The following is a 16,565-nucleotide window of genomic DNA, read 5'->3' on the forward strand; positions in this document are numbered from 1 at the left end:
AATGTAACATGTGAGTGATGAGAGTTTTGAGACACATGCAAAGTACTCCATAAAGTACGAACATGTATTTATAGCAAGAGTAGAATGGCATGGTATATGAGAACCTTCGAGATAGGTTTAAAAAAAACAAACATGGGTTGCCCTGGATAGTTTTTTATTTTACCCGGACTGGTCCAGCCACCAGGTTGATCGGGTCCCGGGTCAACCTGCCAGGCTGGTCCGAGTTTAATAACTATATCAGATCTAAGCCAACTCAGATTATAAAACAACTCAATAATAAAGGAAAAAATTGAAAACAAATTTAAAAAAAACAATAAAAAAAACCCAATTAAGCCAGGTTAACTTGTAAACTTCGCAACAATGAACATAATAGGATAATCTCATAGAAAAAATACAGGAAAAAAAGTTTGAATATCAATTCCTAATAAATCAAAGGAGAACATAATAACTCCACACAAAAAAAAGAGGAAAAGGATGAAACTCAATCTCTATAAAATAAAATGTTGAAGGATGAAAATTAAAGAAAAAATATAATTTAAAAAGATTTAAAAAAAACTTAATTCGAGCCCACCAGAGTCAAGATGGAAAATCTCTAACTCAATCGTGATACCACGTTCGAAAGAAAAATGAATAATATGATAAAGCTCAATTATTGAACAACTTAATGTTGAAGGACAAAAATAAAAAAATAAATCTAATTTAAAAAAGCAATGGAAAAAAATATAAATCAACCTGGATTAACTCGCAAATCTCGTAACCATGGAAATCATGAAATCATTAAATCAGGTTCAATCAAGAAACTTAATTCTCAACCAATTTAATTTTGAATGATGAAATCGTGAAAAAGAAATATCATTTTAGAAAACATGCAAAAAAAAAAGATAGAAATAAAAAGAATGAGGATCAAATTTGATTAGAATAAAACTCATGGAGGATGAAATTGTAAAAGAAAAATGATTAGGATAACCCAATTGAAAGAAAATGAAAAACAAATACAAAGACTTGTTTTCAATAAATCAAATGTTAAATGATGAAATTGAAATAATTTAATTTTAAAAAAGGTTAAAAAAATTTCAATTTATATTAACTTTTGAAATAAGTGACCCAGGTCCTGAACCTGAGATTATCTCCATAGTAATTGGGAAAAAAAAATCTTAATTAACCCAAGTTAATCCTCAAACCTCGTGATCATGAGTACGAGATCAAGATAACTCAACAAAAAAAAAATAATACATAGTGAAAAGACCAAATTCAAATAAATTAAATGATGAAAAATGGAATTAAAATGAATCAATTTTAAAAAAGACCTAAAAAAACAAAAGTCAACTCATGTTAACCTTTGGAACTGGTTACTCTGGTCATGAACCCGAGATTAATCCATGGAAGGCAAACCATAAAAAATAATAAAAGAAAATCTCTAAAAAAAGGGTAAATAAAAAAAACATTAGCTTCTAAAAATAAAAAGAAAAAGTCAACTTGGGCACATGTCCTAAACCCAGTCTAATATCTAAAACTCACAACGCATGAAATCTTTGAACTGGATTCAATCAAGGAGGTTAATTCCCAACCAATTTAGTTATGAAGGATGAAATGAAAAAAAAAATCAATTTAAAAAACTTGTCAAAGAAAAAAGATAGCAATAAAAAGAATGAAAATCAAATTTGAAAAAAAAAACACATGGAGGATAAAATTGTAAAAAAAAAACCTAAAAATAATCCCAAACAAAATAAATAGCAATTAAAAGAATAAGGACTGAATTTAAAAGATAAAAAAAATAAAATGGGGTGAAATTGTAAAACAATTGTAATTTTATAACATATTAAAAATAAAAGAAATAGCAATCAAAAGAATGATGATTAAATCAAAAAGATTAAAACTTAAAAGGTGGTGAAATTAAAAGACATTCATGGCTTACTAAAAAAAATAGTAATCAAAAGGACAAGAACCAAATGTGAAGGGAAAATAAATTGCAGTGGATGATGTAGAATTCGAGGGTGGGGAGAGAGAAAAGGTTAAAAAAAATGGTTGTCGATGAGTGTTAAGGGCATGTGTCGCCATATTGCATTGGGGGAATTGAAACCTTTCAAACGCCGTTTTGGAAGGCTCTCACGCGTCACTCGAACAATGCGAGGATCATCCACTCGCTGGCATGTGTACGAATGCACCAACAATGTTTTTAATTATATTTAATAAATTTAATTTATAACAATGTCTCTAAATACCCTTATAATTTACAATAAAATCAATGTAAAATAACAAACAAAAAAAAAACTCTTAGGTGGGAGTTTTGTTGGTTTTGTCTTTAAAAGCATCAAAATAATAACATTATTCTAAAACAATTTAAAATATAAAAATATCCTTAAGCACTAGTCATTAGATTATTTTAGTTTAGGGTTAAATTAGTTATTTTATTGTAAAAAACAAAATTATCAATCTAATCCCACACAATTTACAAAAGCCAATTGTGCTATGGTAAAAAGACCACCTTCCCTTTAATACCTAGTTCAAAGGTTTTTTTATTCAAGGGTAATTTAACAATTATACTATTATAATAAATAATATTCCGAGTATTGGTGAAAAACAACTTTACTATGATAATTAGTTTTTTTTTCTAATTTTTTTTCAATAATTTGTTTTCCCTATGTTCTTAGCTTGATACAAATCAAAATAAATTAGAATTATTAAAAAAAATCTAAATAATTTAAAATAAAGATAAGAAAAAGTTTCCCTTCAATTAAACCCCTTAAACCCTTCTTATTTGATTAATGCTCTCTTTCTCTCTAAATATTTTTCCACCAAAATAATTGTTTTCTAAATAATAACTTATTAGAACAATAAATGACAATTTCAATAAAAAAAAACTATTTGATATTTTTTATGTTAATGTATTACGAGAGAAAAAAAGAAAGATATATTTTTTGTACTTTATAGCAATAAACTTTTTAGAACCGATTTTTTAACTATATATATATAATGCATAATAGAATCACATAGATAGATGAAATGATTGCCAACATCATAAACAAAGAGAGGCAAGAATGTCATTCAAAAATTAATATTGAATAGATTGATATTTAATGCAATAATATCTCAAACATAATTTAATTTATTCAACTATAATTAATTTTGACCAAACTTTAAGAAATTGTTTTTTAAAAAAAATCATGAAGGGTTGTACCAAAAATCAGTTGTTAATATCATAAAAAATGTCACAATCTCATCTAAAAATAAATTCAAAATTGAATGATATTTAATGCAATAATTTTTTTTTAAAAAATTCAATTAATTTAAAAAAATTAAAATAAAAGCCTCGTTCGAGTCATATTCTTTGCCTAACTTTTATTTTTAAAAACAATTAAACATCACATCATCTCTAAAAAAAGTTAGTCTTCTAATTATAAGGCCCCAAAAATCCATTTTTAAATCTATTTTTTACTTAAAAACAATTAAAAATAGAATTACCATAAAGCATCAATAAACTCTTATACGATCTTAAAATAACATTTCATCAATTCAAAAAAAAAATTTCAACAGTTCAAAAAAATTCAATTTGATTTCAAAAAACTTTCCTAGCTCCTAATCTACTATTCTCACTAAGATGAAGGGGAAAAAAGGCATCAATAGAACTCTTAATGTTGCAAGATAAAGACAAAAAAAAACATATTAATGGAACTTTATCGTTGCAAGATAAAGTCCAAAATAATACATTAATGAAACTCTTCTTGTTGCAAGAAACCTATTGACATAAAAAAACGACTTTTTATCTGCCAACAATTTACTTCTTCTTTTATTATTTTGGATGAGTTCCTCTCCTTTTTAAACATAAAAATAAAACAAATAAAAAAAATAAAATTTTAAACATAAACAAGAAAAGTGACAAATAACAAGATCAAAACAAAATTTGCTAAATTCTTTAGGCAAAAAATGCCAAAAAAACATTGGACAAACCGTGTCTTAAAAAAATAATTATTCTTCACCCCATCCTAAGATTTGATCCTCGATTTTCTTCTTGGTCACTAAAACCATTTTTTTTTAAATTATGCATTAATTCAATATCCCTAATAATAAATCCTCTCACATATGTTATATTGCATCTATAGTTGAGATCACACATGACTTAGATCACCTTTTAATTTAATTTAATTTTAGTTAAATGTAGGAAACAAAAGTTTTTGTCCTCATAGTTTACATAGACATCCTATAATCACTACTAATTATTTAACTTGCACTTCACTTCAGGTCGAATAATTTTTTAATAAAAAATAAATATGCAAGATTTTCAATTTTATTTTTTTAAAATTAAATTAAAACTAAAAATCAATATAAAAATCAAAGCCCGAGCACATTATATATATAATAATAATAATAATAATAATAATAATAATAATAATAAAAAATCAAGAGCTCGAGCCTACCCTAGGTGGCCCATCATGTTTGGATCTCTATAGAACAAAGCCCGAGCACACGAGCTTGGGACAATTCTTTTTAAGGAGCAGGTGACATGTTATTTGTTGTCTAAAATTTAGCCATAGTGGTAAAAAACCGACGGAGATTTTGGGCAAAACAATTTTATTTTTCAAGTAATTTTCACCTAAAAATATCTCAAAAACACAATAAAACCATTTCTTAACCACCTAGTAACCCTAAAAAACACTAAAAAACCCCAAAATCAATCAAATAAAAAATCTAAACCGAACTCGATCTTCGTTTTCATGGATGTTTAGAGACAAAAACTACTACTATCAAACTTTTCTAGTTGAATATATCTCGTTGATACCAAAAACGATGATTTTATATTCTGAAAAGTGATTAAACTAATTGCTTTCTCTCACCTTTCTGTTTTCAAGTGACCTTCTCTTCTCCTCTCTAAAACTTAGGGACTAAAATGAAACAAAAAATAAAATTTTTTAAAGAATTTTAGATTGACTATGTTTTTTCTCTTTGTACACTTTGGTCTCTGTTTTTTTTTAGTCCTATCTATCATCTATAAATTTTGATAAATTTGTCATCAAATTAAACATATAAAGCTGCAATTAAAATAAAATAAAGATAAAAATTTTAAATAATAATAATTATTGTAGACAGCTGGAATGTTTTACTAGTCATTTTAGCTTGGACACATATAAAGTTTCTAGTGTTTTTTTCTAATACTTTTCAAAAGTTTTTTTTTATTTGTTTGAAAAAAATATTAAATTGATTTTGTAAATATTTTTTATGACTTTAATATATGCAAGTTAAAACTATTTATGGAATGCTATCAAATTATTCAGATAAACAAATAAATACAGTATGGATATGAAATGCATAAAGTTTCTAATTAAGTATTTAGTTAATCTATTTCGCTATTTTAAATATAAAATAAGATTTAAATGCTGAAGTACTAAAATAAAATTGTTGTCTCTTGTGCCTTACATTCCATGGAGATGATCATGAGAGAAAGATTCTACACTTGAAAATCGATGAATCTCGGAAATACCCCTATCATTGAAAAAAGAAAATATCAAGGACAAAGGTCCTGCGAGGTTTTATAAACTACAGGGACTAAAGTGTAAACCACATTATGACTAATTTGTAATCAAATCCCTAAAACAAATCACGTTCCTTGAAACACACACGCTCTCCCCCCCTCTTTCTCCCTCTCTCGACCTTCTCAAAGCTTCCAACTTTTCCGGCAACTTTTAAGAATGTCCTACTCCGATAGTAATTCGGATCGACCCTCACCCGCTACCCGTCTCTACAACCCCTATCAGGATCTTCACCTTCCTTCCCAGACACTCTACCACCTTCCCACCTCGCCGGAATTCCTCTTTACCGAAGAATCTCTCCGCCAACGCCGCTCCTGGGGCGAAAACCTTACCTTCTACACTGGCTCCGCCTACCTCACCGCATCTCTTGCTGGCGGCGGCTCCGGGTTCTTCTCCGCCCTCCGATCCTTCGAGCCCACGGACACCCTCAAGCTCAAGGTCAATAGGATCCTCAACTCCTCTGGCCATTCGGGTCGGATCTGGGGCAACCGGGTCGGGATTGCGGGTTTGATTTACGCGATGATGGAGAGTGGCATCGTAGCGGTCACCGATAGGGATGATGTGTGGAGTAGCGTGGCAGCTGGGCTTGGAACTGGGGCGGTTTGTAGGGCGGCCAGAGGGGTTAGGTCAGCGGCAGTGGCAGGTGCTCTTGGTGGACTGGCTGCTGGTGCGGTGGTGGCTGGGAAGCAGGCGCTGAAGAGGTATGCAATGATTTGAAGGAAAGAGAGCTAGAGAAAAAAGAGAGATCAAATTAAAAGAAAAGTGAAAAAAGGGTTTTTAGGGTTTTTTTTTTTTAAAAAAATTAGTGTAATTTGTTTCAGTTTTGAGGATGAATCTGCTCGTTATTATAATGATTAAAAACCTTTTGGAATGAAATAACTGATGCTATCTGATCGATGATGAATAGAATAGCATTTTATTGTGCCAAAATTGTTAGTGACAAATATAAATTACCATGATCCATATTATTAATTAAAATATTAAACCGCCTGTGTTGTGTGTTTTTTTTATAGCCCATCTATATTGAAATGTGACTAGGAATACGATGAAATTATCTTTTTATTATTTTATTATTATTATTAATATAATTATGAGAGAACTTGTGATTATTGAAGAATAAATTTAAGGTTTAACTAGTTAAATTACTTCTTGTAATTTTTTATTATTTATCTTTTTTTTATAATATTGATGATGAATTTTTTTTTTATAATATTAAAATATGCACATGCATTGTTTTATAAGATCCATAGAGATCCATACGTAATCAGCCACCCAAGTAGGCTCGAGCTCCTGGATTTTTTTGTTTATTTTATTATTTTTTATATATATTGATTGTTTTTAGTTTTAATTTTTATAGGTTCTTAAGGTTTCTTATTATTTTTTTTAAATAATCTTTGTTCTGGTTATTCAAGGGACATTTTCTGACATGTGTGTATATATAAGCACAAAAGATTTAAAATAATTTTTTAAAATTTTATTTCATTTAATAATTAAATTGCTAATCAAGATTTATTTTTGGTTTTTCTTAAAAAAAAAAGCTATAACAAAATACACAACCTAATATATATTTTTAATCAAATTAATAATAAAAGACATTCAAATTGTTATATATATATATATATATATATATATATATATATTAAAAAAATATTAAAATATGTATATATGAAAAAAATATTAAAATATAATAATCAATATATTCACCACATAAAATGCAAGTAAAAATTGATTAAAGCATAATTTAATTATCACCATTTAATAGTTTCAAGGAATTAAAAAATTAAATTATAAATAACTTTTACATCCATATTATTTTGAAAAATGAAACTTTACCTTTAATATATTATATTTAATAAATAATTATTCTCATTTTATTTTTATAGGTGCTTAATTTGGATTTATTTTTTTCAATTTTATCTTTCAATATTGTTTTTTTGTTTTTAATTGGTCGTTAAATAAATAAAAAAAGTTATTGGATCGAGATAAATTTATGATCGAATCATATATTTAGCGGGTTAACCTGTATTAATCAAAATCAATCTAATATGTTGTTGTCTAAATAATTTTTTTAAAAAGCTCACCTTGAATTTTGTTTATAATAAAAAAATTTAATATGATTCGTAACATTGCATGGAAAGTAACCTAGTCACACTTGGTTGTTTGGAAGGGTAAGTGTAGAATTTATTATTTTTTATATAGAATTTTGATGCAACAGGAAAACCATTAAGTAACATTTATAAGAACAAGCATGTTTATTAAATCTATCCCGGTTTGATGAATCAAATTGCCTTTCACCCCAGGCCTGATCTAAAAACAAAAGTCAACTAAAAGTTGACTTGATCGACTTGGTAGTTAACTTGTGACCTGATTGACATGGTTAACAACAATTTGATATTTTTAAAAATTTTAAGTTAACTCGAGCCAATGTGCTTGATCTATTGATTCAGATCTTGTGCCAAGTCAACTCCAAATCAAGTGTATGACTATGAGAATAAGGCTTCATTTGCCATTATGGTCCAATCATGCTTTTGATAATTTTTGAATTTTTTTTAGTTTCAAATTAATTTTTTTTTATATTTTTGGATCGTTTTGATGTGTTGATATTAAAAATAAATTTTAAAAAATAAAAAAAAATATTATTTAAATGCATTTCCAAGCAAAACACACTTTAAAAAACAATCACTATCACACTCCTTAATAAGCTCTAAGTCAATTGATTGATAACCCGAGGTTAAACATACACACTTGAATACGATTGAAAGTTCTTACCTCCTACATGTTCTTTTCCATTTGAGAGCAAAGATTTTGGCATCCTGGCAAGAAAATAGCAGCTAATATAATTGTTGTTATAGGATTAATGCAATAATAACATTCAAGGGGGTGAATTGATGTTCTACTAATAATGTTAAATAATGCAAATATTCACATTAAGTACATATAACACAATAATCAATAATATAATTAAAGTATGAGATAAGGAAAAAGAGATTGCGAACTTGATTCTTAAAACAGTTCAACAAGCTTACATCCACACCTCAATTATCAACCATACTTGAGTATTGTATTTTTTTACTAATTCAAGTGAAAGATACAATATTTTTTTTATGAATTTACACCAAACAATTACATAACTTGAAGATGTCCTCTTTTCAAGATTTTTTTCTTGGTGACAATATCTCACTAATGTCAAGAGTTTTTGCAAACTATTAAGTGTTTATAATTATGATTTGTTTAAAACAAGATGCACTCTCTCAAAGAGTAAATTATACAATTGAAAACTATAATATCTATAGTTAATTCAATAAAACTTAGGATGACTAAAGGTGTGTAAGTATAATGAGTATGAGATTTTATACTCCTGTGCTAAAATACAAAGATTTAAGTTAGCACAGCTTAAAGTATGCTAGGATTAATGATTTCTATATTTTTTAATAGCTTCTATATCATGATGTTCAGAATCTCTTTAATTTTGCATAAAAGAGAGCTATATATATATATATATATATGTTTCCAAAAGAAACTAGCAATTAATAGCTTTTAAAATGCTTCTGACGGCTAAAGCGATCGACTAGTTCCTACAAAATCCTCAGGTGTTCATCACGAAAGAACAACAGTTGACCGGTTCACTTGGTAGACCCAGACAGTCAACTAGTTTAACTTAAATATCAATTTTGACAGTTTCAATTCTGGTGAAACTTGAACCGATTAAATGTATATCAATCTTATTTATGCATGCAATATGAAGTGTGTGAGTTTATTTTAGTTTGCTATTAAGTAAGATATAAAAATTTAACAATAAGCTCTAAAATGAATCTTTAATAGCTAAGTCTTTACTTGCTTTGTATCTTGAACTTGTTGATGAATTTTTTCATACAATTTCATATCTATTGATGTGATCTTCATATAAAATCTATTTAAACTTAATCTCATTCAAATATATCATCAATTCATTTTTTATTTGATTGTTATCATCAAAATAAAAAATATTATAAATATTAATATATGACTCATTGGTCAACAATCTTCCATTTTTTTTATGATGACAGTTAATGTATATTTGTAGATATAAAGATATGTATATCCCCCTATATTTTGTAATATAATCTTTCAGAGATTTAAACAATAATATGCAATCTATAAATATATCGTTCCCCTTAATTATTTAAACATGTATTTATATTTATTCCCTTCCTGATGTTTATTTTTCCATTTTCTCTCCCCCTTTATCATCAACAAAAATTAAATAGAAAAAATAAAAAGATTAGAAAAATAAGACATAAAAACATAACATAACATTCATTACAAAAAGAACAAGAAAGTAAAATACATCTATTAGATCATCAATTCAACCTTAAAAATTTCAAAAAACTTGTAGGCTTTTTAATTTTTTTTTAGTTTTAAATTAATTTGTTATGATGTTTTTGAATCGTTTTAATATGTTGATATTAAAAATAAATTTTTAAAAAATAAAAAATATTTTAACTAAATTGATATATAAATTTATATTGATTATAAAAAAAACAAAAAAACCTGTAGCATGTTCTCCATCGGAATATAGAAGCTACCTTGATCAATGATGAAGAAGGGATCAAGCAAAGGAATATTTATAAAAATATTATAATATTTCTTTTATTTTTTTAATTATTTTTTATTTAAAAATACATTAAAATAATATTTTTTTATTTTTTAAAAATTATTTTTAATATTAGCAAAAATAAAAAACGATATAAAAATATTAAAAAATAATTTTTAAAATTTTTTTTAATAAAAAAATAGACGTTTCCGAGCAGTTAATTAGCATTAGATCATATCAACAAGTCGAATCACAGTTTTAAAACTGAAGTCAATAAACCACATAACTACAAACCACTGCCACAAGATGGAGCTACTTCCAGGAGAAATTTTCTTCTTCGGCCATAAGCTGCTAAGATTATATGAACTTGTACCAGACATTCCCATGAGAAAGAAATCTCAGACAGACAGACCGAGACCCGAGAGCAGAACAGAATGAATCTAAAACTGGAACTCCATACTCAGCTCGAACAACAGCTAAAATTTACATAACCATAACTTTGGCACAGTGCGTGTCAAAAACACAAGAAATATGGAGTTCAGATAAACTATAGCTATTTAGTACACACTAGTTTCTATTCTAGTACACACATTAAGCCCACGAAAAAAAGGAATGGACCAAACTATGTATTATTTAAAGATGTACGTTTCTAATATATAGGTACGCAGACTTGAACTAGATGACGGAGTGAACCTTGCTTAAGATTTGCTCTTGAACTTCCTTTGACCTTTCAAGTCCACCACAATCACAGAGATATTATCCTTGCTTCCCTTCTGGAGGGCAAGCATCGAAAGGTAATCAGCTGCTGCTTGGGCAGCGGGATCTATAACCTTGCCCCTTTCAAGAAGAGAAGCAACCCCATTCTTTTTGTGCCATAGCAGAATCCGCCTTCGAGCCACTTCACAGGCTTCCTCATTTGTAATAACATCCCATAACCCATCACTCGCTAAAATGAGGCATTCATCATCTTTCACACGAGGAAGAAACATGACTTCTGGATCGGGAATTATCCATGGTTTTAAATATCTATCACCTGTTAGATAAAAATGATTAGGCAAGTAAGAGCTACTCTTGATTATAACTTCCTCATGATATCTTCAAATATTGTTAAATATAATGCTAAAGCATCAATGGCAAAACATAATGACTGTAAACAAATTGCCATTCAATGTTCTAATAAAGGAAAATAAAAGGAACTTCTAAAATTTGATTTGTATAGTTGATAAAGCAAGCTGGTATAAACTTGGACCTTAGGATTAAGTAATTGAACCATGGGAATAAGCAAGCTCTCATAATTGTTTCAATTTAAGCAGGTTTTACATCCATGCTAAAAGTTTGGTACACCTACCAATCGACCTCGACATTGCAAGAACACCAAAGACACGATGTCCATTCCACTGTATCACCTTGCCTCCAGATGCCTCAATCCTTGCATATTCATCTTCCCTGTTTGGCTGGAAATGATAGGGGGAAAAATTGTTATCTAGACAGTTTTTTGTTCTTATTCATGTAGAGAACATGTCTTACCTTGTGATCCACTGATAATGCCATTGGTTCTTTTCCACGACAAAGTACTGCCCTTGAATCTCCACAGTTTGCAACTATGATGTGGGATGAGCAGACCAAGGCAACTACAGCTGTAGATCCAACTGTTTCTGGCGCTATGGGCTCAGAACTGGAAATAGAAGCATTTCCATCACCTTCAATGATGCCTCTAATGCTCTTTCCTCCAATCTCATCATCAACCTTAAGAAAGCAGCTCCTGAAAACTTTCTCCCATTGCAGCTGTTGATCTCCCCAGATAATCCCATCATTTGAATTGCTTTTAATGTTTCCAAACTCTTCAGCCAAGGCCAAATGGATTCGGTCACGACAATAATTAGCAACCTGCATGAGACCCCTCCAAATCATGCTCACATATCCAATACTGAGCAATTATTCACCTTATGGAGTACCTCAAGTATTAAACCAATGGAATGTGTTTTAAATATGCACGAATTAAAGTCATTTCTTCAATTATTTGCAACACAAATGCACGCTGCAGACTGAAGTAAAACAATGTTGCCAATAATAAGTCATTTGAATAGGTAAAGAATTGAAAAGATTAGCTAAGAACAAGTAGTGCTGAAAACGAGATGCTAGGATTCTATATATGCATGAGGTATCAAAACAAAAATACATCAATCTAATTACACATGCTCAACTAACAATTCTTTCCAAATCCTCCAAAAATTATACAGCTTGGTAATATACCTCAATAAATCCCACATAGATTTGGAACTAAAGTATCATATATGAGGGGAGGAAAACAAATATCTAGCTTTATTGATATACCTGTGCTCCCCCATGGCCATCATAAACACCATAAAAATGACTAGTTAGGTGTGTCAAACTCTCACTGATGCCATCAACAACACGATCACCAACGAGCATCTTGATAGGAACTTTTGCAAATCGGGGAACAGCTGCAACAGCATCTTCCATTTCTGATCTTCTTCCACATATAGATACAGAACCCCAAAGAGGAATGCAATCAAGTTCAAAAACACTCCGGGTAGGTCCTCCAATGAGATTCTTCTCACTAGGCAACTTAAGAAGCACCGCCGATGCCTTTATGTCAGATCCATCAGAGATTTCTGCATTTGGGCCGACTGCTCCAATAAGGAGTTTTGCCGTAGGCACCTGCACCTCATTTGTTGACTCCACAATAATAGCCTTAGCAATAATTTTGGTATTTTCCATTTTAACAGACTTTGGTAAGCTTATTTCGGATGCTGCATTCAATACCAATATCCCCTTAGGGATAATTCCATTACTGTCTTCCACCACTGACAAAACTTCATCTTCCTCAGTTTCATGGATCACAGCATCACTAGTTATGGAACCATTTTTATTCTCAATCAACATATTCAGCAAAACAGTTTCTCCATCGCCACCATCATCCGGTGTTGTCATGGTGGTCAAGTTCAGCTCATTCTTAGCATGACTGCAACTTTCAGCTCCCCCAGAAAGCGACTCCTCGGAGACCACCTTTCCAGAATCAGACAGCAAGCTTGCAGTCCCTGTTACAAGCTTTAGCCGTGTAATTTCTACATGGGTTGCAATCCCTGAGTTATCGCACATTGAATTGCCTAAACTAAGCGTCATTGCAAGTGCTGGAGACATCTCTTCCATCAAGTCCTCTGTCTATATGTTTAATTAAAAGTTACAACTCAAAGAATACACCTAATTTTCACACAATCTACCGATTCTCATCCTCTTCATCTCCTTCCACCTCTGAACATCCTATAAAGCTAGGAAATTCTAACAACACTTGTTCCATCAAATGAAATCTCAATGACCCATCAATCTTTTTTCCACAAAAAAAGATATGCAGAAATCAAAACAAGGAACCTAAGCAGATCAGATCTGGTGAGAAATAATGGATCTGACTCTCTAATTCTTACTCCAGTTATCCTACAACTCCATAGCTAATCAAATTCTTCATTTTTTTTTACCTCGATAACAAAATCCTATCTCCACCAACCCTAAAAATCAAGATCAAGACTTCACACTTAAACCCAAGAAATAGAAAGCAAGATTACTGGTGATGGGAATTAAACAGCCAAGAAAGGAGTAAACCACCTCTCCAAATAATCACAAGAAAAATCTTATAAAGGTAAGACCTTTTCCACGTAAAACTTAGGTTCTCCTGGATCTAAGGCAACCCCATCTCAGCTTCTCTTGAATTATGCTTCTCCTCTCTACTGTTGTTCTTCAATAAGCATGAACGACCTATCTCCTCTATACAAAATAACAGAAATCACATATATGATCTTCAGACCCTCTCTCTAGACAATGAAAAAATAATAATCCCATGTTGTCAAAGAAAGGATTGAAGGGTTGATGAGCTTACCAGTTGAAATACTGAAACAATGATGAGTTTTCAGCTAGGCCTCCCTTGCTACCAGATTTTATTTTCATTTTTCTGGGGGAAAGAGAGAATATGTGGAAAAATGCTTTGCTCTCCTTGTGTTTTTAATTATTCTTTAGTCCCTAAATATTTGAGTTGATAACATATCAGTCTTTCATCTTTGCAAACTTGTTACTTAATTCTTAATGCTATTTTTTATGGTTTTGAAATAATAAATTCATTATAACCTTATGTATTAGGTAAATCTACTATAACAGGTTAATATTAATGATTTAAAATATGTTAGAAAATAATTTTAAAATTTTAAATGACTCGTTTAAGAATTTACCATTAACTAAATATATTTTTTAAATCTAAAAATGAATAATTTATTAGTTTCAATCCTATCAATCCGTTTGGTATTGTGATTGGAACTGTGTTTTGTTCCAACCACAATTTCTAGTCGTTTGGTAAACATTTGAACACAGATTTTAAAGATGGGTCCCACTAAAAATTAAGTTCGTACTGCTGATTTTTATGAAGCAAAAAATTGCTACTTTTCACTTTTCATTGCTCGCATGTTGCCACATGTACAGAATGAATTAATTCACTCTGCACAGTGTTCACTTCAAGAAGTAAACACTGCCTCGTGGATTAATTCACCTGGCACTGTTGCACTATTCACGTGAATAGTGACTTCACTAAAAAAATTCATTGGACCACGTCCAACCCGAAAAAAATTCAATATTTTTTTAATTGTGTTTTACTCAAAAACTAGTATTTAATATTATTCAATAACACTACATAAATTAAAAGGAGATTGCATGATGCCGTAACATTTGCAGAATTTGATCGCAATTTCAATTTTGTTTTTGAAGATATTTTACCTGATTTTGTTGCACACTAAAAAAACCATGAAAACTGAAATCCTTATCGGATGAAGTTCATACGTGATGAAGTTGTAGATAAGTTAATGAAACAATAAAAAATATTTGATATAAAATATTATTTATTTAATGATGTAATAGTGGTAGTTAAATCTACAATATTTAAATTAAAAACCATCAATATTAATATATATTTTTTTAGTTATTTTATAACTTCAAGTTGAAAAACATGTTTAACCAAACATATTAAATTATTTTTTATTCAACCTCAATATCAACCACAGTTTTAACTAAATATATATAAATATCAAACCAACCTAAACCAAAAATACTTTTTATAAAACAACTTTTTTCGAACCACAACCACAAAAGCTACCACAATACCAAACACACTACAACCACCCACCGTCTTATTTATTAAATAATATGTGGTTATAGGCTTTGAGACAAAAACTAATATAGGGAGCAAGCTGGATTTTTAATGGAGAAATCAAAAAAAGTTTAAGTTATAACTTTTCAAACATAAATAACATACAAATAAAGGAGTCAGTTAGATATTTACTAAATGAACAGAGACCGATGCAATGTGGTCATGCAGGGGACACATATAAATGTAATTAGAGTCCTTCTGGTTTCTAGTATAGTTTTAAAAAAATAATAATAATACATTAAAAAATATTTAGAAATATAATACAATTTAGAAGTCATACATGACTTATATGATTTGCAAGTCGCACTCATATTACAAAATTATTGGACACATGATTTAATAAAAAGAGGAGGAGAAAGAAAAAAAAAGAGAGAAAAAAAAAGACTCTAGAGACGTATTAAAACTCTGATGATAACATCATCAGTACCGTTAGAAATATATCGCCAAGATAAATCTAACAATAACAAAGAAGGTTACCAACGGTGATCGGAAAAGGCCACACAAATGGTCCGAAGACAAGTGAGCCTTGACACCTTTGGACAGCACGTGTCGCTCACTTCATTCATCATTTATGACCTTCTTTGGTGTCGTTAAATTCTTCTTATCGAGATCTTTTCAACGATACTGGTGATGTCATAATTGGAGTTTTGGTGTGTTTTCGAGGTCTATTTATTTAATTTTTTCATTGTTATTTCTCTATCATCTCTCCTCCTTATTATTTGTGAAGAGAGAGAGGAGAAAAAAGGTGAAAACAAAGAAAAAAATAACTTTGGAAGCATATCGAAACTTTAATGATGACACCACTGGTACCGTTGAAAAAATCTTGACGAGATGAATCCAACAACATCAAATAAGGTTATAAATGGTGAACGAAGTGAGTTACATGAGTTGTTCAAAGGTGTCAAGGCTTACTTGCCTTTGAGTCGTTCATGTGGCCCACTCCGGTCACCATTGATGACCTTTCTTGATGTCGTTGGATTCATCTCGTTGAGATCTTTTTAATGGTACCAGTAGTGTCATCATCAGAGTTTCAATTGTCTTCAGAGTCTTTTTCTTTCCTTTTCTCTTTCTCTGTTCTCTTATCTTTCTTTATTGAGTCATGTTTTCAACAATTTTATAATTTGAGAGAGTCGCATATCATACTTACAACTTGAGAATCACAAATGTAATCTGTGACTCTCTAAACTGTGTTATTTCCCTAAAATATCTTCGCTTTATATTATTTTATCACATATTTTCTACCATGCTAGAACCAAAA

At 29.9% G+C, this 16,565-nt stretch overlaps 2 protein-coding genes across 2 annotated transcripts; one reads left to right on the forward strand and one right to left on the reverse strand.

The window, feature by feature from the left end:
• The first annotated feature begins 5,565 nt into the window (after positions 1-5,565).
• LOC133701002 (mitochondrial import inner membrane translocase subunit TIM23-2-like) lies at positions 5,566-6,455 on the forward strand. The gene has a single exon (XM_062124752.1). It carries the CDS (start codon positions 5,685-5,687, stop codon positions 6,240-6,242), a length of 558 nt encoding a protein of 185 aa, XP_061980736.1. The 5' UTR covers positions 5,566-5,684; the 3' UTR covers positions 6,243-6,455.
• A 3,959-nt stretch (positions 6,456-10,414) lies between these two features.
• On the reverse strand, positions 10,415-14,126 carry LOC133700968 (protein phosphatase 2C 16-like). The gene is made up of 5 exons (XM_062124712.1): positions 13,994-14,126; positions 12,433-13,881; positions 11,626-11,985; positions 11,447-11,552; positions 10,415-11,131 (listed from the first exon to the last, which is right to left on the reverse strand). The coding sequence occupies exons 2-5, from the start codon at positions 13,270-13,272 to the stop codon at positions 10,797-10,799; spliced, it is 1,641 nt and encodes a 546-aa protein (XP_061980696.1). The 5' UTR covers positions 13,273-13,881; positions 13,994-14,126; the 3' UTR covers positions 10,415-10,796.
• Between the last annotated feature and the right edge of the window lie 2,439 nt (positions 14,127-16,565).

This window comes from Populus nigra, chromosome 8 (assembly GCF_951802175.1).
Source record: "Populus nigra chromosome 8, ddPopNigr1.1, whole genome shotgun sequence".
Taxonomy (NCBI): Eukaryota; Viridiplantae; Streptophyta; class Magnoliopsida; order Malpighiales; family Salicaceae; genus Populus; species Populus nigra.

What these genes read in the sequence shown, in the direction of transcription:
- LOC133701002 (XM_062124752.1), top strand. Translation starts at nt 5,685, where the DNA reads ATGTCCTACTCCGATAGTAATTCGGATCGACCCTCACCCGCTACCCGT.
- LOC133700968 (XM_062124712.1), bottom strand. Translation starts at nt 13,272, where the DNA reads ATGGAAGAGATGTCTCCAGCACTTGCAATGACGCTTAGTTTAGGCAAT. An exon ending in CATTATCAGTGGATCACAAG is followed by an intron (nt 11,553 to 11,625) that starts GTAAGACATGTT and finishes TATCATTTCCAG; the next exon opens with CCAAACAGGGAAGATGAATA. An exon ending in TGCAATGTCGAGGTCGATTG is followed by an intron (nt 11,132 to 11,446) that starts GTAGGTGTACCA and finishes TTTATCTAACAG; the next exon opens with GTGATAGATATTTAAAACCA.